The sequence below is a fragment of the Malus sylvestris genome, chromosome 5 (genome assembly GCF_916048215.2).
Source record: "Malus sylvestris chromosome 5, drMalSylv7.2, whole genome shotgun sequence".
Lineage (NCBI taxonomy): Eukaryota > Viridiplantae > Streptophyta > Magnoliopsida > Rosales > Rosaceae > Malus > Malus sylvestris.
In genome coordinates this window covers 30,658,229-30,681,205 of record NC_062264.1, presented here as the reverse complement: position 1 = coordinate 30,681,205, position 22,977 = coordinate 30,658,229, and the positions used below count along the sequence as shown (strand labels likewise).

Genomic DNA, 22,977 nt, shown 5'->3' with positions numbered 1-22,977 from the left:
TAAACAAAAATGTTTTGACACCATAAAAAAAATTTAGATTTGAAATCAATTGGTGATAGAGAAATTGCTTAACTGCTTACAAGCCTACCGAAGGACAATTATTTTTGGGGTCTCAGAAACAAAAAGTAAATGAATTATGCAGAATTAAGGGCCTAATTACTACATTGATTAAGTACAGATTCAAATTGGTCATCTCAGCCTACTTGGTCTACCAATTGTGCAAGGACGTCCTACTTTGTTCTACCAACTAGGCCCACCGGAGTTGATTCTTGCCGACGTATACTTATATCAGCGATAACCACCGGTTCGAGTTTCAAGCCAAAAAGAGTGCAGATAAGAAAAGGAACCGGATCCCCTCCAGATCAATATATATTGAGTCTGCTGAATAGGTGATCCGAACTGTTGAAATTTGATCTAATGGTTATAATTATTATAACTTTTAGAGGGCCTCTTGTTTGTAGCCGTTGAATCAAATTTCAACGGTCCGGATCGTCTGCTCAACAGGTGCAGTTTTATTGGATCAAGAGGGGATCCGGTTACATAAGAAAAACCAACTTGAAAAAGCTATACGAACAAAGACAGAAACCAATAGACGCAATTTCTGGTCGTGGAAAAATGCACAGTAGAAGTAGTGTTTGACTAAGAGCAACTTCAGCGTGGAAGCCCTCCCCCCAGGCTATTCACTATTCAATCCACCCTGTGAACAGTAACTGCCCTTAATGAATAGTAACTGCATTTTGCATCTTTACCGTTGCACTTGAATAGCCCTGGCAATAGGCAATAAAATATAATTTTTTTTTAATAATTAATACAGAATAATTTTTTATTTATAATTTCGGATAAGATTTTTTATGGTTCTCTTTACGCGATGTGTCATTACCCGAAAAGACAATTACGTATACCCATTATCTTCCACTGTCGACGCAGAATAAAAGTAGAGAGAAAGAGAATGGAGGTCAGTGCAGTGGTGGCTACGACTGTTGCCGCCATGTCCATCAAGAGCATGGAGTTGAAATGGGTGAGCAGCAGAGGCAAAACCCAGATGGAAAAAACCATAAAAACGCCATCAAAGTCCAAATCGCCATTTCCCTTACAAGTCATGGTCCCAATTTTCATATCCATAAACCCATCTCACATACACCCATCCGACCTCCGAGACCTCTTCACCGCCTACAACCTCTCACCTCACCGGTTCCCCAATTACGCTGACGACAGCGGCGTTGAAGCCGTCGACTTGCACAAGCTGCGCATTGCTCTCTCCCATAGCTCAGTCCTGGTCTCGGTCTTCTGCAAGCCAAGTGATTTAATTGGTGATTCATCATCGTTATCGTCTTCCATCGAAACGCAACAGCAAAAGAGGATGAAGAAGAAGAAGACATTTAGTTTTGGGGAGTTGCTTCAGAATGCCATCATTCTGCCATCCACTCGGGCTCTCGGGCTGGCAATTCATCACAGGCTTGGAGCTCGGGCCTTCACTCTCCCTCGAACTGCCCACGCTGGAGCTTCAAGGCCGGCTATCTGGCCTTATTTCGTCCCCCGTCCCCCGAGCACCAGCCTACGCTGGAGTTGCTCTAAGGAGACAAAGTTAAAACCAAAAACTACCTTAAGGCTAAGTTAATATAGCCACATGTGCTCAATCTCGACCATCCAAAAAGAAGCAGTAAAATGACGAGGTCATGATAGGTGGAAACCAACTTATTTCATTTAAAAAAAAAAAAGAAAGGACGTGAAATAACTTCGCAGCTCACGCGGTCACACCTGTCTATTATGCTTTTAACAAAAAGATGCCTCGATTAAGCCAGCAACCAACAAAGGACACGTATACTACATGCACAGTTCTCCCAACCGCTTCTACTTCTATCAAGGAGTTGGGTACCTGATGGAATTCCTACTAGCACTATAGAGTGAGAAAGATCCAAGCACTAAAGAGGAAAGCAAAACCAGAGCGCTTTAAGAAAACATATATTTCTTGTCAAGGCTCATAAACCAAGTATTATTTTAGAGTTGACTGGCTGTTACAACTCCATGCCCAAGAAGAAACCTCTAAACAAGGAGCAGGGGGACTTGTTAATGAGATGTTGTTTTAGACCCCTAAATTACTACAGGCCTGGAGAAGGCCCAGTGAAAGCCCAAAGAAGATCCAAAGAAGGAGAAAGAGACCAAAGCATTAGACATATAAAACTGGCCCAATAGAACTAAAAAGAGCAGTTCCGAGCACTATATATGTCCACTCAATAGTCTGGTTTAACTATCAACAAAGAGGCTGAGTGCTATAAACGACCACTTAAACCTTGTTGTCAATCTTTTGTAGTCTTTATCTCGAGCTCATCAAGTGCCAATGGTATTAATTTTTGTTGACCTTCCAATTTCAATTTTTAACAATCTTTCTTTATTTATTATATATTGTCTCAAATTGCAATTGAAAAGCTATAACTACCCAAATAATATTCTTTTGAATGAGGGATCAACAAGAGAGAAATTACTTATAACTAGACCGCCACCTTGATGATATTTTTCACCAATCAAGTGAACTCATAAACATAAAACTAAAGTACATTCTCATTTTAACTTTCTACACTCATTTCAATTTCTGTTACTCGGATATAAGGAATTAGAGAAGATCAAAAGGAAAAAAAAAAAATAAGGGTAATGCAAGGAAGACCAAAATTTTAAACTAAATTTTGTAAACCAAATGATGTGGTTGTTGACACTTGGATTATTATCACGCGTTAATTAACATTAGTTACGCATTATTTAGTTTGCAAATTCAATTTAAAATTTAATCTTTCTAACATTACGCAAAAAATAAACAAAAATTGTATGAAAAGTACAAATGGATGTGCGAACAACACCACCCAAACTAATACACATGAAAATATTAATTGGATTAGTTTGAAATAGGTTGCAATGAGGCTAGAGTTGTTGGTAAGTTGTTTCTACTTCAAGTACAATATGCATCATGATAGTGGTAAAACCTAATAAATGGAGAGAGATTGAGTTTGAGTTTTAAGATGTTGATAATTAAGTGGGGCATTAACACGTGGAGCTTAGTTACTCATAAACATATAATATGAGATTATGAAGAGATTTTTTAGTGTTCTAGGATAGTGAAATTGCTCAGTATATTCAGCGGGAAAGTAACTCGGCAGCACATCACCTTGCTCGAGTGGGAATTGGTAGTAATCAAGAGTTTGTGTGGTTTGAAAAACCTCTTGATTTGCTTAGGGATATTTTGTTCAAAGATGTGTCGTAATTTGCCTATGTTTTGTTATTTGAGAATATGTTATCTTGTTGTGCGAGATACTATTTTCCTTTCAATTGGGTTGGAATTTCTAGCGACATTTTATCGTATCATAAAATAATTAGTTATAAACTTGAAAAAATAATTTTAACTAATTGTATTAGACACTTGATGTATCTTAAAAAGTTCTGACATGCTGAAAAATTTCTCGAGACAATAAGAGAGAAGAAAAAACAAATAAAACTTGGGAACGACACACAGTTTGCCTTCGATGGCGTCAAAACTTCATTTCGTCCTTTTGCTTCCTATTATTTGGTATTATTCGGAGAGACAGACTTATCTGCCGACGCACAACAACATATTAACACAAAAGGCAAATCCACTGAAAATACACACACGCTCTCTCTATCTCTGTCATCCCAAACAAACGCTAGCAGTTTTTCGCTTGAGATTTCTCTCCATTAATTTCCCGTCGCCATTACCCACCTTGAAGCTATCCTCTCTTGGAAACCCAATTAAAGTACCGTTCTTTTGCTCTGCACCACCAGTCAGAGATTCAGAGACTCAGAGACTCAGAGAGCAACTACCTCCTCTGCTTCCATGGCCGGTTCAAACTTGCAGAACAAGTACCTCCTCATCCAACTCCCTTCAATTATTTGCATCCGTAAGTGATAACCCAAAAAAAAATCTATTTCTTGATTTATTCAAAATTATGAATTTCTGATTGGGTTTTTTTTTTCTTTTCAATTAGGCCTCAAATGAGTGGATTTCGGAACAAAAGATGAATCGGCGCGTCCCCGATTTCGAAATGGACTACGAGTACTTACTTCCCACCACCTCTGCTCTGAACCGACCCAGAAAATCAACCATGTAAGTCTTTCCCCACTTGATTAATCCGATTTGGTTCGGTTCGGTTCGTTTAGCTCAAATTCGACTGCAGGCCGGAAGACGATATCATGGAGCTGCTATGGCAGGACGGCCAAGTCGTGATGCAGAGCCAGAACCAGAGGTCTTCAGTCAATAGTAAAAGATCGCACCAGTCCAAATACGACGTCGTATTGCCCGACGACGGGGGTGGCATCACCAGACCGGCCCCCCAACCCCAACCCCAACTGCCGGCTCAGAACCCGCACCTGTTTATTCAAGAAGATGAAATGGCCTCGTGGCTTCAGTACCCGCTCGTCGACGAGCCCTTCTCCGCCGGCCTCCTCTATCCCGATTCGACCACCTCCGAGCACCGGACGCCCCAGGTTTCGGGGCCGGCGCCAGCTTCGAGGCCGCCGATCCACCGGCCGAGGAGGACCGAGCTCCAGAACTTCCTGCAGTCCGACACGACCAACAACAACGACGCCAGCAGCAACAGGCCTATGATTTCGGAAACGGCGCCGTCGAGCTCGAAGAAGAGCGTGGTAAGGGAGACGACGACGGTGGTGGGTTCCAGCGACACTCCGCTGGTGGGCTCATGCTCTAGGGCTTTGGATTCTAGGCCCGACGGCGCTGGTGGCGGCTTGGCTAATGGAGCGACGTCGTTAACCGCTGCAACCGCTGCGACCGCTGCGACGTCGTTTCCTGGAAATGAATTGACCACGTGTGAGATGTCGCTGACGTCGTCTCCAGGAGGCTCCAGTGCGAGCGCCGAGCCGGATTCGGCTCCCAAGCCGCCGCTGACTGCCGATAACCGGAAGAGGAAAGGGAGAGAAGCCGCCGCCGCCGACGACGACGCTGAGTTTCAAAGCAGGGTGAGTCAGCACAATTTTGTTTTTACTAATCTAAACTTCTAATATACCTACTAACAACACCTATTTTCTCAACCTAAAAAAATACAAAACCAAATTACTTCTGTCACCAACACAAAATAATGTGATGAGAAATATCATCAATTAAACTTCTAATATACCTACTAACAACACCTATTTTCTCAACCTAAAAAAATACAAAATAATGTGATGAGAAATATCATCAATTAAACACAAAATAATTTTACTAATTTTTTTGTTATTTTTTCATATGAAATCAACTTTAATAACGAAATAGTTTTCAGAAATGGCGGCTAAGGGCCTAGTTTTCAGAAATAATCGTTAAAGATATAAAAAATATCCTCAATAACGAAAAATCGTTTGATAATCATTAAAAAAAAAAAATTCAGTGACTATTTTATTTCACTCGTTATAAGTTTTATTTTTAAAATTTTAGTAAATACATGCGTTCAATTGCTGGTTACTTGGTAACGGCAACATTTTCGTAAAAATGTGAAATTTAATTAAATTTAATTTTAGTTTTCAGAAAATACAAACTGAATAGTAAATCCATTGTTCTCTTTCCCAATGTGTTTTGTTGCCTGGGTATCTCGGCTAACTTGCGCAGGGAGGGGTGGTGACGTAGGTAGGCTTTCGCACTACGCACCCTCCCTGCTGCCTCTCTCCTCCCTAGGTTATAACCCTATGAAAAGGCTAGAGTGTGCAGTTGTACGCCCTACACGTGGCATTTAGTAGGAGGGATCTAACTTTTCTGACAATAAATTGAATGAGAGAATGAGGGAATGAGAGATGTTCGCTAGATGATGAGCACGTGTCAGTGAAATCCCACTTGTGGTGTATAAATGGGTTCCACTTCACAAGAAATTTTTAGTTATGACGGGAACACAAGTAGTACACCATGTGTTTTAATATGAAAGGTAAGAAATTGTATTTTTTAAGTTATTAACTTTTTAGCACACATACCCCACCGTTTGTTTAGGGACACGTGGTGTACCACTTTGTATACCGGTCACACTGAAAATCTCTCCCACTGTACGGGGTGCAATGAGCATGGATGATTAGATTTACGGAATCGCGATAAAAGTAATAATAATCAATTCAAATCATCCAAGATTTGTAGGATTTAATGTTACATAGTATGAAAAAATGTTCTGCATAAATTACCAACTAAACTGATTTATTTGAAGAAAATAATGGTGTGTAATACATGGAAAGTGATTGATTTATTTGTTTTGGACTAATGATTTATTATTCATCCTAGGCTTGCTCGACACTTTTCACGAGACTTGTATTAACATTCATTTTTCCCTAATGCACACCTTTATTTGGTGCACATAGTGAAAAATAGTGTGCGCAAATCACTTTTGTTACTTCCTGAATTAATAGTGAAAAATAATGTGCGCAAATCACTTTAGTAGATGTAAAATTTGAGTTACTTCCTGAATTAATATAGAAAATATTTTTGGTACGTGAAACCAACGGGTTATTGATATTTCTGCAACAAGTATTTTATTTAGTAGCCACCAAATTAGTGATTGAGGAAAGTTGCTGGTAAAAGGGCATAACTTGGTGTATAGGCATTGACAGATATTAGAGTCAGATGATAATTGGTTGTTTAGGTTTGTTGATCTCTTGTTAATTGTTAGCCAATACCGATATGGAAATTTAGCGATGGTTTGATGGAAAGTTTGAATTTTTAGTTTTGGATTATCTTTGTTGATTTGGTCTAGACTCTAGAGTTGATGTTCTTGCGCTACAATGCCATGCATAATTCAGCTGGTGGGATTGGCGGGGGCGTTCATGTTTGTAGCTTTGAGCGTTAGAGTCCATCAAGACGATGATAGTTCCTATACTTGCAATTTATACCTGTGTTTTTAATATCCCTTATGTTATTTAATATTGGATTCTAGAAAATAATTGCTCTTTTTCTTTCCTTTGTTTAAAAAGGATGTTGAGTTTGAATCTGCCAATGGAAAGAAACAACTCCGAGGATTGACATCATCTACAAAGAGATCGCGAGCTGCAGAGGTCCACAATCTCTCCGAGAGGGTCTGTACTTCTACTTAACTATAAATCTGTTGACGATCCAAACTGGTTTTTTTATTTCCTTCTTCATGTGCGGTTATTTTTCTTCAAAATGGGGCTAAATGTAGAACTCTGTGCAGAGACGTCGAGATAGAATAAATGAAAAGATGAAGGCTTTACAAGAACTAATACCTCGGTGCAACAAAGTTTGTCACTAATACAATCTGTCACTGGAATTTTGAAAGAATTTTGAATTGCTTTCTCCATTAACGAAGTATTTTTTATTCTGTATGACCAGTCGGACAAAGCATCAATGCTGGATGAAGCAATTGAGTACTTGAAATCTCTCCAGTTACAAGTACAGGTATGCTCGTTTCCAAATGCTATATATGTCTTATCATACTTTTACGGTGGAAGAAATCTCAAGCAAAATTCAGGGAAATTGGATATATACGTCCTTGGAAAATGATTTCTTTTTTTAGTCAAGTTATTATACCAGTCGAATCTTTAACGAAAAGAGAAGAAGATTAAAACAGTGACAAATTAACAGAACATCAATCTTTTGTCAACAAAACGGTGAACTTTCTTAGAAAATAAGAATTAGGGAAGGCCAGAGAGCAACATTATTTGTAAGTGTTTGTGCATTGTTTATGTCAAAATTTGATTGTAACCAATCTCTGCAGATGATGTCCATGGGATACGGCATGATCCCTATGATGTTTCCTGGAGTTCAGCAGATGATGTCCGTGCCCATGGGGATGGGAATTGGAATGGGCATGGGCATGGGAATGGAAATGGCCGGCATCAGTCACCCTATGATGCCATTTCCAAATGTAATGGCCGGTTCACCCATGCCAACAGCAGCTGCACTTATGGGACCTAGGTTCCCTATACCACCATTTCACATGCAGCCTATTCCTGCAAGTGATCCTACCGGAGTTCCAGCAGTCAACCAGACAGATCAAATGATAAACTCGCTCAGGGCACAAAATCCAAACCAATCACACATGCCAAATTTTGCAGATCCTTACCAGCAGTTTTTCAGTCCCCAACAGATGCAGTTGCCACTGCAGCACGTATGGTTGCTTCGAATATGAAATCTCAATCACAAACTTGTCTTCACATAAAAATACCTGTAATGTTTACTAGTTCGTCTCCTTTTACAGAACCAAGCAATGCCCCAGCCAACTACTGGCAAGCCGAGTTCCAGTAGTGGACCTGAAACTCATGAAAACCATCAACCAGGTGAATTTCTGTTAACCTTTTATTCTATTTGGTCCAAATCATGATTTTAGGTGACAATCCACTAGATTGTTGTAGCTTAAGTTGTCCCAATATAGGTCTATAGGTTTACTAATTGTTGCACTATAAGGACAATAGCTTAATTCGGTCAAATTCTTCGACAAAATTTGCACATTAGTGACATATTTAGGGTAAACCGGTCTTCTTGGAAGCGTTAAAAGCGCCACACACATGCTTTTCCATTGACGATTCTGTAAAATAGAATTTGACGGATTGAAGTCATTGTCCTTAAATAGTAACAATTTTGATCGTGACGATTGGAACTATAAAGACTAGGGCAGAACTTTGTCGTATATCTGGTATGATAAACAAATTCGTTTGAAAGTTGGTAATAACCGGCGCTGTAACTTTTTGTGCATTGCAGGTTAAGGTTATAGGTTGAAGTTGAGAGTAGATGGATAACGGAAGGTTCAATGCCTGCTAAGTTTTGTAGTCTAAAGCTCTGAGAGTAGCTTTTATTTTCTCCTCTCTTCTTTTTCTGCCTAAACTGCCATTTAACCAAAAGCTAACCTGTAACTATTACAACCCCAATTGTAATATATTTTACCAGTTTCCGATTTTGTCGCCGGCGGAACTGTAAAACTGTAAAGAGTGTCATCAAGTTTATTAATTAGTGAGGTCACAGAGTTTATGGGTTCTGACGGAAAATCCTAAAATGAACCGGCTCGTGTCATGATCCAGAACTCTTAGCTGTGGGATTCTTAGACAGTGTCTCTTTGGCCAAACAGTCTTGGAACATGACACGAGGCAGTCCATTCTGAAAGATATGGAAGAAGACGGTGATAGATCCTTCGGTATCGTTTTCTACATTCATGTAATTTGATCAAATGGTTAAAGTTATTATAACTTTTAAAGGACCCTCTTGTTTTTAGCCGTGGAATCAAATTTCAAGGGTCCAAATTTGTTGGTCAGGAGGCTCAGGTAGAAGGGAACTTTAGCAGTTATCAAATTTAAGGATTCGGATTTGTTGGTCAAGAGGCTCAGGTGGAAGGATCCCTTTCCCTATCTTGGTGGTTGTATGCGGGATTCCCCCGACAAAGTCATCAGACATTGACATATGCTTGATCAGCAAAAGATGAGGGCAGATAAAATCACATGTACAAAACAAGTATCTCGGGTCGTTGTAGTTTTCTACAAACAGGAGGATTGATCGCCAAACATATAAACTCGGAGAGAGATTTATACTCTGACTAAAACTTGTTTATATGTAGAAGTGTTTTTCTTCAACTTACATTGGCGATTGCACGTTAATCTTTCCATGGTTTCAACTTTGAACCCGATTACAAAATTCTTCGGCCAACGAAGGGCATGAAACTAGAGGAAGAAGATCAAGATGGCAGCATAATATTTTCATGAGTTTGCATTTGCTGAAGACGAAGACGTCTCGATGGTAGATAGGATCTGGCGACAGAAATCCAAACAAAAGGTTATTCATGTGAAATGTTGATGGTCGTATAGCCACCCAATACAATTCACAAATGTACAACAAGAGAAGAATATTATTTTGTAGCAGTAATAGAGGGAATCACCTTGTCGGTAAATACGCGAAACACGTCCACGCCCATAGCTTTCTCAAGTTCCTGATTGCACAATTAGCAAACAGTGTTCTCCATTTTAGTCAGGGACGGTTTGATTTCAGAACGAGTATCACGTCTACATAAAAAATATTTGATAACGAAAAGACTTTGGTCTCGATTGAAGTAAATGTCACTACTCACCTTCTCTGCATCTGGTGAACAATCTATACTCAAGATAAGTTTCTGAAGGTTCTCATCTTTCAAAGCACTGCAAATTTCACCGGAAGAAGCTGCGATAAAAAACAAAGTGAGGGCCTGATAAAAGGGTGAGCATTCTCATCAGCCGAGGATTTAACAATAAAATTTTCATACTAGTTGCCAAACTCAACAATTTCTTCATACATATATAATCAATCCTTCAACCAGAGTTCTTAAGCGGAAAAACAAGCAGATGCACGACGGGTTTCTGGAGCCAAATCATGTAGGACAACTCTGATGCAGAGTTAACTGCAGAACATTAAAATGGTGCCCTGGCCACTTATAGTCGATTAGTCTACACTAAATTAAACAAAACTACCAAGCTGATGGATTCACTAAAGAGAACCATCATAAGTCAACACATAGACGAATACCTCAAATGCCTGTAAAACAAGCCTTCTAGAGATTGCGAGGGAAAGGCAATTGCAGAATGATGGAAAGAAACAGAAAAGTGTTTACCAAATACAGTAACACCATGAACTCATTCAGCATAAAGACCATAAACCTTGGCTTCTCTTATGCCCAAGCTAGTTGTAGAAACCCTCTTGCAGGTTGTTTATCCTCTTATTGGTCTATACCGATAAAACAACCTTCTATTCTGGATTTGGCTTCAAACCAACGTCGTTCATTCTCCTAATTCACCTTTAGAAAAAGTAGTTTGAATTAAATTTTGCAAGTCGGAACCTGGGTCCTAGTATGCACCACAAGCAAATCAACTTCTCCAAAAAGGTGAAGGGTTAATCCTCCTATTTCAATGTTCACCATTCTCACTGCCATCCCACTTTCTAGTCATCACTGCCCTCCCTAATTACATACCCATAGATTGCAATTTCCAGCAATCCCAATGGCACATCTTATGTAAATGAGTAAAGAAACTCTAATGCATTTCCAAGCTAGTTATATAAATCCTTACCTATCGCCTCAAGTTGCGGCCTTTGCAGCACTTGGCTCGGTTCCTCCACAAGTAATGGCCTCTCTACCAGTAGCTCTGGACCTGCAGCTGAAGAGTAAGAAATAAACAAGAACGAAAATAATCAGAATCCTCAAAGCACACAAGTCTCTTGAAAATCAGTGCACCAAGAATCAAAATACCAATCTTTCACAAACAAAAAATAAACTACAAATTAGCATACGAAAGCAGTTTAATTAAGCTCAAATTAGAGTGGAAAAAATCTTACTTGGTGGTTTTTCCTCGGAAGAAACTGGAAGAGAACATGGGTTTTCTGCAATTTTCATAAATAAGCTCAAAATTAAGCCCCAGATAATCATCAAATTAAGAAATTAAATAGATTTTGAAATTTAGGATCATCGTACCCTTGTGCTTCTTGAAGCAGGGCACAGAACAACTGCAAGAAAAAAGATATGAATTTTTTTTTATAAATTATTTAATGCGAAAATAACGAGATAGCAGTAAGAAAGAATCGAAAGGAAAGATTAGGTAGCTTACTAAGGTGCGCGGCAGGAGGGGCACTTGTATTTGGATTGTGCTTCGTTGCAGACTTGGCACACTACTCGAGGACCCATTTCAAAGAAAGTTTCTGAGAAAATTACTTTCTGAGGAGCCAAACAGAAGCTAACGTGACAAAAACCCTAAACCCTTTTGTAACCTTAAAGTTATGTTTTTTTTTTTTTTTTTTTTTTTGGGTAGGAAATTTTCATCTTCTTTGATAGCAAAGAGGAGGTCGAGTTGAACAAAGTTCCACTGTTTTTTATTTATTTATTTTTTTGGGTAAACTCGATATTCATAGCCTTGGTTTGTCATTGAGGTGTTTAAAAAAAAAGCGGGATGAAAAAAAACTGGAGTAAAATTTGTGTTTGATAACTCTGCTTATTTTCAAAGTCATTGTCATTTTAAGCTGAAAAGTAGCAAAATGATACTTTTCAAAACCAACTTTTTTTTTTTCAAGAGGCGGGTGAACAGTAAAATTTAATGAAATTTTCACAATCTAAAAAGTACCCTCCTATGTTACTCTTTCTTGCTAGGTTGAAGATCGAATCTTCATAGTTGATATTCTTATTTCGCCAGATATGTAGATAAGGGAGGGACGATGAGATCTAAGAGGTGGGTGGAGGAACCGAGGAAGGTAACGGGGGCGGCGCACGCCTTGGGACATGGGACAGTGAAGGAAGCCATTGGAGTGTGCGGTGAAGCAAAGCAAAAGCAGAGTGAGCTCCTCATTTTGATTCCCGCAGAGAGATGGGAATTAGGAATGGGGAAATAGGGAGGTGGGATCTGAAGGGGGAATGTGAATAGTGGGGGAGGGATACGTAGAGGGGGGAGGGGTGATGAAATCCAAGAGGTGGGTTTGTTTTGGTGTTTGGGGACTGAGAAATCTGAGAGATGGGGGAAATAGGCAGAAGAGAAATGACTAATTTTGTCCTGATTCTTGTCGGAGAGCTCAGGGATTTGAGTTCTCAAATTTTCTTATCCCCAGCACCCAAAACACCATTCCCGTAACCAAAACTTGGGGTTAAATTCATAGGGGTGTACATGATGATAATCTGGTGGTGGGATGGTCTGAGATCGAAGGTTTGTGCGTGGGGTTGTCTCGATGGAGGAGAGAGTGCAGAGAGAGAAAGAAAGCTGAGAGTTTTTAAGGGAGTTCGAGGGTGTAGAGGGAAAGGAAGACACATGGATAAGGGAAATAGGGTGTGGGCCCCACTGCCACACAAAATCCTCACATAAAAATAGTAATATTAAATAAAATATCATAATAATAATATAGTATTATATCATTTTTTATCATTTCACACAATCACAGCTGTTTTACATAAAAGTTTACCAAACACTATCATATTGCTTTTTTTTTCTTTCCAAAAGCACTTTTACAAAAAAGTTTACCAAACTCGCTGCTGTTTTATAACGCTACTTATTCTCACAGTACAACAGAAGCTTCTTTTTCTTCAAAGCACAACAATACCAAACCAGCTCATAATCAGGGCAAAGATGCCAAGATTACATAGAGAGCCACCAATAAAGCAAGCAGCAAGCAAAACACAAATAATTGAGCACTGCAGGGGGCTATAAGAGAGACAGATGCCACACCATGTGCAAAGACGTCGCCTCCTACATTGCCAAACACAACTTAAGGACGACATGGTAAACCATCATTGTTAAGTACATAAACCAAAGAAGAAGAAGGTCGATCGACCCATGAAACATCATTCATCTCCTGAGATCTCGTTGACGCCAACAAATCTGTCGCCTGATTGGCTGATCTTGGAGTCCAAGACCAGTGACAGTCCTGAAAGGAAGCCCCAAGGTTTTCAACTTTCGCCAGAATGGGATAAGCTCTCCAGCTTCCATTTTCTAACGAGTCATTCAAGCATGAAATAGACTTGAGAGAATTAGATTCCAAAATAACCTTTCTATAGCCCAGCGAGATGTCCAGATTGCAGCCATGGCCTTAGCCTGAACCGCGCACCGAGCCACAATTTCTTGCTTTTAAGCCACTAAAAACTTGCCCTCCTCGTCTTGAACAACAATCCCCACAAACCCCGAACCGCATGAAGATACCCAACTTGCATCCACATTGATTTTAATGAAAGGGAAGATCAGCGAGGTCCAACTAATTACCTCATCAACGCCAACAAAGCTTGTGGTAGGTTGATTCCCACTGACACAGTTTGCCTCAAGAAAAGCACCCACATCATTAAAGATGGCAATAAGGACCTAAGAAGGGTTGATATCACGGTAGTTGAAGATGAGGTTGCATTTTGCCTTCTAAATATGCCAACACATGAAGGCAACCTAAGTGAGCATCCAATCCTTATCCTAGTGTGCCCATTGACCCGAGTTGATGGGCAACTCTAACCATTGCGGCCATGAAACGATGTCGTCCTTATTAACCTTATAGTTTAGCAGTCATTCAAACCAAATTGCTTTCACCTAAGGACATTGAAGGAAAATATGTTCGACAGATTCATCATTGTTTTGGCTGATAGGACATGTCGGGGAATAGGAAGATTTTATCTTGAAGAGATTAACCATCGTGGCAAAGGCCCTATGTATTGATTTCCACATGAAATTTCGGAGTTTTGGAGGAGAGTTCAGCCTCCTAATAACCTTCCAAACCTGCTCTATGGAGTGCCTGATGTAGGGTGGACTTTGACCCTCACAATCATGAGCCCTCAAGTGTGCCCAATGGTACCCAGACTTCATCGAATATCTTCCCCATTTGTCAAAGGGCCAGAACAGTCTATCTTTTTTGGAAATGTCCTCTATCACCGTATCACAAATTGCGTTCAGCTCCTCCATAGATAAAAATAGCATTAGAAAGTCGATATCCCAAGATCTTGAGTTTGCACATATTAGCGACTCGACTTTAATGTTTCTTGACACCGCCACATCACCTTTCGGCATAGGATGTCGCACAGGAATTGAGGGGATCCATCTATCAATCCATAAACGCACATCCATTCCTTCTATTATCTGCCAATGCGCTCCCTTCATCAGGAGATCTCATCCTGCCAATAGGCTTGACCAAACCCACGATGCACAGCTACTAGCCTTACTGGAATAAGGATCGTGGATGAGGCGCTAACACTGTTTAGCTAGGAGAGCATCGTTAAAATCCTGAATGTTCCTAAATCCCATGCCTCTCTTACTCTTCGGTAGGCCAAGATTTTCCTTTGCGACCCAATGTATTTTCCTTTCCTCACATTTTTGCCCCCACCAAAACCCCGAAATAAGAGTATCTAACTCGTTACACACCATTGCAAGAAATTTGAATAAATTCATTTGATAGGCCAGGATAGCTTGTATCATTGCCTTAATCATAACCTCATTTCCCGCCTGTGATAACGTGTAATGCTTCGACCCTTGAATTTTCCCCATGATTTTACCCTTCACATAGGCCAACCTCTGTCTTTTTTATCGCCCCCAAATGGCGGGGACCCCGAGATAGATACTAGGATCATTGGCAGTCGACATCCCAAAGATATCCCTCAATTCCACCAAAGTATCCGTAGGGATGTTGGCACAAAAAAAAATACACTAGATTTCTGAAGATTAATTGCCTGTCCAAATGCCGAGCAGTACTCACCCAATAATTGAACAAGATTAGTAAAGTTCTTCTTATCAACCTTCAGAAAGATCAAAGTGTCGTCGACAAAGAATAGATACAAGATTACCCAGCCATTAGGGTTAATCCTCACACCATCCAAGTACCTCATATCCATCATCGACTGAATCATACGGGATAGAACCTCACTCACCAGTAGGAACAAGTATGGGGATAAAATGGTTCCCCTATTGAAGACCATGAGATGGAACAAACTTTTCCCCTGGTTGACCATTAAGAATGACTGTGAAGCAAATTGTGCTAACACAGCCTATAATAATCCTCCGCCACGTAGTACAAAACCCCATTTTTTCCATAACTGCATCCAGGAAATCCCACTCCACCCGATCAAGGGCTTTGTGAATGTCAAGCTTGAAGCCAAGTTTGAACTTGCCTTTTGCTCTCCTAAGCTTGAGGAAATGAAAAAACTCATGTGTAATCCCAATACTATCATGTATTAGTCTGTCTGCCACAAAAGCGTTTTGCATAGGGGAAATGAGGTTCGGCAAAATAGGCTTCAACCTGTTCGAAAACACCTTTGATAGGACTTTGTAGGAATAATTGCATAGACTGATCGGATGGAATTGCGAAATTGTCTCCAAGTTGTGTACTTTTGGAATCAACACAAGGTGGGTGGAATTGATCAGGCTAGGGAATCTGTTCCCGGACACCAAAGCTCTGACCAAGTTGTTAACTTCGGCCATGATATTCTCCCAAAAAGTATGATAAAATACACCTTGAAAACCGTCCAATCCTGGAGCCTTAAAACCACCCATTTGGTATGCCGCTACTTTGATCTCCTCCACCGTGACCCTAGAAGTAAGAGATTCATTCATATCCATTATGACAGTCGGGAAAATACAGTACAAAATTGATCCCCACTCCCTATGCCTAAAGGTTTTGAAGAGGTTCATAAAGTGGTTTTCAAATAAGCTCTGGACCTTCCCTGAGTTCTCCTCTCAAGTACCATTCTCCTACTTGATTTTCAACATTTTGTTTCTCATTCACCATTGAAGAGTAGATTGGTGGAAAAGAAATTGGTGTTGGTGTCACCCTCCCGGAGCCAATTAACCCGGGATCTCTGTTGCCAAAAACTATCATCCTGCTCCTATAACTTATCAACCCTTTTTTACAAGTCCTTTATTTGATTAACATTCCCCCCCTCCCCACATTTGTTGCAAATAATCCAGTAAGGCTAGGAGCTCACCAATTTGCTTGTCCCTATCAATGCGTTCCTCAATAAGATCACCATTACGGATACCTCTCCAAGTGAAAGCCGGCCCATTAAATTCAAGATCCATCAACTCCATGCAGTTCATGAAGTTCGCCAAGTATCTAGGCTGATTATAGATCTGTGTCCCTCCCCCCCTCCGACTTCTCAAAATCCCAAATAAATTCATTAAAGTCCCCACCACGCAACCAGGGGATAGAAGAAGAGGTAAAGTGGGAATTCATCCATCCCCAAAACTCTTCTTTCTCAGCCCGATACGAAGTCCTGTAGACCCCAGTAAACCTCACCCAATTATGCTCCCCTACTTCTCTAGCCTATGCATCAATAATGTTTTTTGAGAAGTAAATGATTTGAACTTCCAGAAAGCCATCCCACCATAAGCTTAACCTACCGGCTTTTCCAATCGGAGCAACATTAAAGCCATCCAAAAAAGCCATACGACATCTTACCCCAATGAATTATATGATATTTCATTTTAGTTTTAGAGAGAGACCATAGAGGGCCTATACTTTCTTATCAGCTCATGCAGGGCTCGAACTACCGTGTCCGACCCAAGACCACGACAGTTCCAAAAGAGGTAAGTCATGGTGAACTTGCGGCTGTTGAAGGCCAGCCGCCACCTCATCGGGAAGACTTTCCCGCTCTTATCGCCAATAGTGCACTCATTTCCTTCTCTGAGACCTCATCCATGTAGCTCCACATATCCTAGCATTCAATTAGGACTTCTTAGAGTTCCTCTTTTGCATATATAGATCTTTTCATCATCAGGCATCTTTCCTTAATACTCATTTTTTGAAGCTTCTCAGCAGCTTTCCCTTTTCTAACCACATTGCTTTCACCACTTTTAACCTTCTTTTGTGGGGATTAGAAGTCCTCATGGCCTTGTAGTTCAAGACTCATTTTCAAATGGTAATCAGTGGCCTCAAGGCCGCTGCCTTCCTATCATATGTCTCAGCCTGAGCCACCTAGAGGACACCCAAGGTTGTAAGCTGTTCTCTATCTGCGCTCATCCCCATGCTTAACTGTGGAAACAGTTGACCGATTGTCAAGCCAGGATCTTCCCCTTGTGTTTGAATATCACTCTCAGCTGGCAGTTTTTGAATCGTGACTAAAAGGCTTTGTCTTTTGCCTTGACTGTACTCCTAGGATATGTGGATGAGAAGAGCTCGATGACCCATATCCCATAAGCAAATGGTGGGTAAAACTTGGAGAAACTCTAGCCATAAGCCATTGTGCATGATTGTTCCCTATCCTCATCCCTCTACTTTCCAGCCTATCTCTTTTCTTTCTTCTACTTCTTGCCTCCTGAATCTCTTCTGTTTGCATTGGGTCCAAAGGGTTGGTGTCATGTTCCCCCTCACATCCTGTTCTGATATTTTTACATAAGCACGTGTTGGGTATAACAGAAGTCTTGCAGCCTCTCGTACGTGAACTCTATCTAAGTATCCTTATTACTCTCCCTTGGTAGCCAACAACCTGTGATTAAAGGTTCAGACGTATTTACCATGACTCCTACACGAAGGAAACCTCTGGCCTTGGAAGGATCTTTGAACTCCATAAACTCCTTAATTTCTGTAGCGAGGCGCCTAACGTTGGCTTCTAAGATCAGAAATAACGGCACTCCCCTAATCTGGACCCAGAATAGGATCGTTTCCACTTTTACTTCCATTAAGGCAAGCTCTTGGGACCACCTTTTGACCGAAAAATTTTGTTTCATCACTACCCAAGGAACCTGGTTTAGAATTTTTGTAGCCGTACTCTCATCTTGGACGGTTATGATGAAGGTGTTGTCCCGAACCCATTTGACTTCAATCTCCCCCATCTTTTTACAAGTAGATCGAAGAATATTCTTAGACCCCCCATTTGTTTAAAGTTCGGTTAACCAGAGCTGCTCCCACCAACTTAATCCCATGTTCCATTGTCAACAAATCCAGACCTTTCCAAATGGACCACCAACTCCTCTACCTCTGGTTGCGCCATTTGTCTCCTGGATTGACTTAGAGCACTATGTTTTGCTTGACTTGAAACCCTCCAACTGTTAATTTCCGACTTGCTGGTGGCTATCCTCCACTGTGTTTTGTGAGCGCTTGTGACAAGTTTGATAGGATGGGGTCAAATTTATTGTATCTTCCCACATTTTGTAGACTTTCCCTAGTAAACGAAAGAGTATTCACTTTCATATTCGAAGTCTTAGATTCAGGTTCCTCCTCTTGTATGCAATGTCCTAAACATGATTCTTGATTCCTCAATCTAAACACCCAAAAATTTAGTGTTCAAGTTGAGCATTAATAAGCTGTATTGATAATGTCTTGGACCAATTAATTAACGGGTCATGTTCATGCCAATCCGTTGCCAAGAAAACAATATACATTTATGGTGACATTGAAGAACATGAAGTAGAAGAAAGGATCTTCTGGAACAAGATAATGTTGCTTCCTGGCATTGGTGGCAGCAGTACACACATCCGACGTTTTTCTTTCAGTTAAAGAAACCCGAGTTTAAGTGCATTTTTTACAGGCGTCAAGAGATATGGCAAGCTTCGAAATATGGCGTAAACAGAAGTATGACAATCTCCATCTTCCAATTAAGGACGCGAGTCATCATATAGTAACGAATCCAAAACACAAATCAACTTGAAACAGAATTTAAGTTGTAATACAGCACACAAGCAGAAAATTGTATCCTCAAAAGTACACGCGGGCTGATTTTCCTCACATATAAAGCCCTTCTGGAACCCCTTCTTTCTTCTTGAACATCACCTTTTCCTTCGCCTTCTTGAAGTCCGCATGCATCACCTGATAACGCCCACAATTTAAACATATATGATATGGTACCCCAATTAATTTCAATGATTAATCAAACGGCTGGATATAATGTGTTAACGACACCAAGTAAGAACAAGGTTTTGGAAATAAAAGATGGGGAGGGGAGGTTTGAAGATCTCCCCTGCCATCGCCTTCAGTTTGAGAAAGGAATTCCACTTAAGGATCAAATTAGCTATATCTCACCTTCATGCGGCGCTCTCTTAAAGCAAGCAAACCAGCTTCAGTACATATAGCCTTGATATCAGCCCCGGAAAACTCATCCTTGGTCATAACAAACTCTTCCAAGTTGACATCATCAGCCAACGTCATCCTTGATGTGTGAATCTGCAATCAATAGATCCAAACATTGTTAGTCACAAGGAAAAGAACTTATAGCACATTTGAAATTTAGTATGTTTTTCTTATACACTGTCATGTCAATTTACCTGGAAAATGCGCCTCCTTGTTTTGATATCAGGAAGAGGGAATTCAATCTTCCTATCTATTCGGCCAGGACGAAGCAAGGCTGGGTCAAGGCTTTCAATTCTGTTTGTTGCCAAAATCACCTTGACATCTCCTCTTGAATCAAAACCATCCAACTGGTTCAATAACTCCAACATGGTCCTCTGAATTTCACGTTCACCACCCGAATGGGCATCATACCTACAGATAAATAATCATCAGGAACATTGAATTAACAGTAAAAGGCATTCGTGAATGTTTTCATCAATGATCAGGGGCTCGCCACTCACCTCTTTGTACCAATTGCATCAATTTCGTCAATGAAGACAATGGCAGGTGAGAGGTCATCGGCAACCCTAAAGAGTTCCCTAACTAATTTTGGACCATCTCCCAAGTACTTCTGAATCAGCTCACTACCAACAACACGCAAGAAAGTTGCTGATGTTGAGTTTGCCACTGCCTGAAAAATGTGAGAATATGGTTACAAGCTAGGAGATAGACAATAAACATGCAGGTAAAATATATATAGAGTATGCAAACATCACAGAAAGAAACTTTGTCGAGCATGCATATTCTCATAATTGTTAAGGTTAAAGAGAACTCTTTAACTACACACATCTTTGCAACAAATTTTACGTGTGCATGCTCTCAAAGCAAGGTGTACTGTGTATATGCTATCAGTTGGGGTGCACCCAAGAGACATAGGAAAACTAGCGAAAGCAATTGTTACACCCTTTAATATGCAAAATAATGACAGAAATAAAGAACCAACTATAATGTATCAGGTGCAGTGAGCTTTTAGGAAGGAAAAGAATAGTTAGATGATATCCGACACCCAACAAACAACATCAAAATCTCTATGGCATGTTGTATATAGAATACGATACAGATTGAAAACTAATGACATCGAAAACATAAAATATTGTGACTCGCAACATGAAGCAAGTTCCTGCAACCATATTTCTTTTATATAACATATGTCCAGTGCGGAGTATATTACTAATATATACAGAAAAAGGAAAAAGTTACAAATATATACCAACAAAACGTAAACCAACAGGCTGTCGCTCAGTGGGAAGAAAATACTCATTCTTACCTTCGCAAGCAAGGTCTTGCCGGTTCCTGGCTCACCATACAATATGACTCCCTTAGGTGGCTTGATACCAATGTCTTCATATAGCTCGGGATGAGTCAGTGGGAGCTCAACTGCTTCTTTAATTTCCTGTATCTGGGCATCCAATCCACCAATGTCAGCATAAGACTCCAACGGAGCTTTCTCGACCTTCATCACTGACACCATAGGATCAACTTCATCTTGAAGAAGCCCAACAACAGAAAGCACCTGGCAACAAACATCATTTGACACATTACCAATCAACAAACACACAAATGGATAAATCAAACAACGATAAGCGAAGTACATCGCCCACAAACATATAGAGTTTTGTTCATAAGCATCGGTAGAACCATAATTGTATCAATTTCATATATACCCGATGACATTTTGATAGCATAACTAATGCCTGAGTCACCTTCTATGGCTTTAGCTAGCACTCTAAAAATCAATCAAGATCTCAACTTTAGCACCCAAATACAAACCGTCAATGCAACTAATCATCATCAGCTTGATGAGGTTACAAACATGAAAAACTCATCCGCAATCTCAATTTCACATTCGGTTTCATAAAATCAGATTCCACTCATATAAAAACTATACCTTCTATTCCTTTTATCCAATCCCTAACAATTTCTCATCAAAATTTCTCAATGTTTGAATTTTTTGAACCAACAAAAGCTAAACAAGCACCAACAACCAATTAATTTAAACCCAATAAAAAACCCTAAGAACCCAGAACCCCAGGTACCTTATTATGCATCAAAATGGCACACCCAGGCTCCAATTGGTCCTTATCGACAAAGGACAATATCCCAACGTAGTACTCAGGACCGACGGAGGACGAAACAATAGCGTGATTCTCATCAATCAGTTCTTCCAAATTCCCCACGCTCATTGGTGAGCCTCGGAGGTCGTCGACTTTAGATCTGTCCTCCTCAGCTTTCTCCTCCTGCGGCTTGAGCCGCTCCTGATTCGTCACGAACTCCTCCTCCATGAGGAGATAGTCCTTGATTCTCTCAAGCTTCAACAGCCGAAGCTTACACTTGGTCAGCGGCGTCACGGTAGGGAGCCGAGCCGCAGCTTCGGGACCCTTCTGCTTGCGCTGTTTCCGGCCGACTCGGGCAGGCGGAGCCGCCGGCTCGAACTTTTTCTCCTTCTTGTCGTTGCCATCGGGCTTCCGGTCGCCCGGTAGGCCTTGTCGGTTCAACCCGCCCGGAGTTCCCTGACCCATTTTCTTGTCGCCGTCTGAGAGGAGAGAGTGTGTGAAAGCTTTGAAGAGAGATGTCTTTGGAAACAAGTCACTGAAATTTGTGAGGGCGAGCGATGCAATGCGGTCAACATATATAGACAATGGGCCGAGTTTTATTGGGCTTTGACACTTTCCCTTAACCTCTCCCACCAACTGTCCAGTTCTTCACGTCCTGCAGAAAAATAGTTAATTCCCCTTTTTGTAAGAAGAAATATATATATATATATGTTGTGGTTTATTTTATCTGACAGAGAGACTAGGGCCGGCGGCAGAGAAAGATAGAAGAGAGATGTGTGTTTGTAGAATTGTAGGGGAATGTGTGTGTTGTTATCCCTCCTACATTGTGCCTTTATTTATAGTAGTAAAGGTAGAGAAGATATTTCTTCTCCTCCAAGTAATACAAGTTGTAATAGGAAAAGATAACTAGAAGCAAATCTTATCTAGGATTTACACAATCATACTTAAACTAGGAATGTTTACAACACTCCCCCTTGAGTGGGTAAATACTCAAGGTAGATTCAGCATCATGCAGAAGTTGAGGAAGTCGACTCGTCAGCATTGATTCCAAGGAATAACGCTTATTCTCAATAAGGTAGGAACTTGCATAAGTAGTAAGTCTCACTAAAAAAAACCCTAAGGCTATGGCAAAAACCCGAGTAGGGACAAAATCCATAGTCTAAGGAAAAATGCGTGAGAAATGCAAAGTCAAAAGAAACGTCTACAGGACGTCATCAGGGATATGACCAGCCCAAGGTGGGTGCCTCGTTAAAACCTAGTTAGGTAGCAAAAACCCAGTGGGAAAAATGCTCCTAATCGTAGGGAAAAATAGTACATTAAGATCAAGCAAGTATCCAGAAGATACTCCCCCTAAGTTTGACATAATTCCAAAGAGAAATAGCAAAGTTACAACTCAGAAAGTTTACGCATACCAATTCCATGAACAAGCTTCTG

At 40.5% G+C, this 22,977-nt stretch overlaps 4 protein-coding genes across 7 annotated transcripts; 2 read left to right on the top strand and 2 right to left on the bottom strand.

Annotated features, from left to right (window-relative positions):
- The first annotated feature begins 949 nt into the window (after positions 1-949).
- LOC126622774 (uncharacterized) lies at positions 950-1,618 on the top strand. The gene has a single exon (XM_050291496.1). It carries the CDS (start codon positions 950-952, stop codon positions 1,616-1,618), a length of 669 nt encoding a protein of 222 aa, XP_050147453.1.
- A 1,874-nt stretch (positions 1,619-3,492) lies between these two features.
- LOC126624129 (transcription factor PIF1-like) lies at positions 3,493-8,954 on the top strand. 3 transcript variants are annotated; one of them, XM_050293147.1, is made up of 9 exons: positions 3,493-3,905; positions 3,993-4,111; positions 4,182-4,980; positions 6,946-7,047; positions 7,164-7,229; positions 7,322-7,387; positions 7,707-8,099; positions 8,190-8,268; positions 8,690-8,954. In XM_050293147.1, the coding sequence occupies exons 1-9, from the start codon at positions 3,513-3,515 to the stop codon at positions 8,692-8,694; spliced, it is 2,022 nt and encodes a 673-aa protein (XP_050149104.1). In that variant the 5' UTR covers positions 3,493-3,512; the 3' UTR covers positions 8,695-8,954. The 3 variants fall into 3 exon arrangements, with proteins under 3 accessions (XP_050149104.1, XP_050149105.1, XP_050149106.1); XM_050293149.1 differs by having other exon boundaries at positions 3,724-3,867; XM_050293148.1 differs by lacking the exon at positions 7,164-7,229.
- A 447-nt stretch (positions 8,955-9,401) lies between these two features.
- On the bottom strand, positions 9,402-11,743 carry LOC126624130 (uncharacterized). 2 transcript variants are annotated; one of them, XM_050293151.1, is made up of 7 exons: positions 11,548-11,743; positions 11,415-11,446; positions 11,279-11,323; positions 11,014-11,094; positions 10,044-10,132; positions 9,855-9,905; positions 9,402-9,726 (listed from the first exon to the last, which is right to left on the bottom strand). In XM_050293151.1, exons 1-7 carry the CDS (start codon positions 11,622-11,624, stop codon positions 9,676-9,678), a joined length of 426 nt encoding a protein of 141 aa, XP_050149108.1. In that variant the 5' UTR covers positions 11,625-11,743; the 3' UTR covers positions 9,402-9,675. The 2 variants fall into 2 exon arrangements, with proteins under 2 accessions (XP_050149108.1, XP_050149107.1); XM_050293150.1 differs by having other exon boundaries at positions 11,014-11,100; positions 11,548-11,739.
- A 7,213-nt stretch (positions 11,744-18,956) lies between these two features.
- LOC126623176 (26S proteasome regulatory subunit 4 homolog A-like) lies at positions 18,957-22,100 on the bottom strand. The gene is made up of 6 exons (XM_050291975.1): positions 21,526-22,100; positions 20,757-21,002; positions 19,951-20,120; positions 19,645-19,861; positions 19,403-19,543; positions 18,957-19,189 (listed from the first exon to the last, which is right to left on the bottom strand). The coding sequence occupies exons 1-6, from the start codon at positions 22,006-22,008 to the stop codon at positions 19,106-19,108; spliced, it is 1,341 nt and encodes a 446-aa protein (XP_050147932.1). The 5' UTR covers positions 22,009-22,100; the 3' UTR covers positions 18,957-19,105.
- Between the last annotated feature and the right edge of the window lie 877 nt (positions 22,101-22,977).

Excerpts from the sequence above, each read along its gene's own strand:
- LOC126622774 (XM_050291496.1), top strand. The coding sequence starts at position 950 with ATGGAGGTCAGTGCAGTGGTGGCTACGACTGTTGCCGCCATGTCCATC.
- LOC126624129 (XM_050293147.1), top strand. The coding sequence starts at position 3,513 with ATGGCGTCAAAACTTCATTTCGTCCTTTTGCTTCCTATTATTTGGTAT. Across the intron at positions 4,112-4,181 it reads CGACCCAGAAAATCAACCAT|GCCGGAAGACGATATCATGG; the intron begins GTAAGTCTTTCC and ends ATTCGACTGCAG. Across the intron at positions 7,230-7,321 it reads TAATACCTCGGTGCAACAAA|TCGGACAAAGCATCAATGCT; the intron begins GTTTGTCACTAA and ends CTGTATGACCAG.
- LOC126624130 (XM_050293150.1), bottom strand. The coding sequence starts at position 11,624 with ATGGGTCCTCGAGTAGTGTGCCAAGTCTGCAACGAAGCACAATCCAAA. Across the intron at positions 11,101-11,278 it reads TTCCGAGGAAAAACCACCAA|CTGCAGGTCCAGAGCTACTG; the intron begins GTAAGATTTTTT and ends CTTACTCTTCAG. Across the intron at positions 9,906-10,043 it reads GTTCACCAGATGCAGAGAAG|GAACTTGAGAAAGCTATGGG; the intron begins GTGAGTAGTGAC and ends TTGTGCAATCAG.
- LOC126623176 (XM_050291975.1), bottom strand. The coding sequence starts at position 22,008 with ATGGGTCAGGGAACTCCGGGCGGGTTGAACCGACAAGGCCTACCGGGC. Across the intron at positions 20,121-20,756 it reads GCAAGACCTTGCTTGCGAAG|GCAGTGGCAAACTCAACATC; the intron begins GTAAGAATGAGT and ends CACATTTTTCAG. Across the intron at positions 19,544-19,644 it reads CAAGGAGGCGCATTTTCCAG|ATTCACACATCAAGGATGAC; the intron begins GTAAATTGACAT and ends TATTGATTGCAG.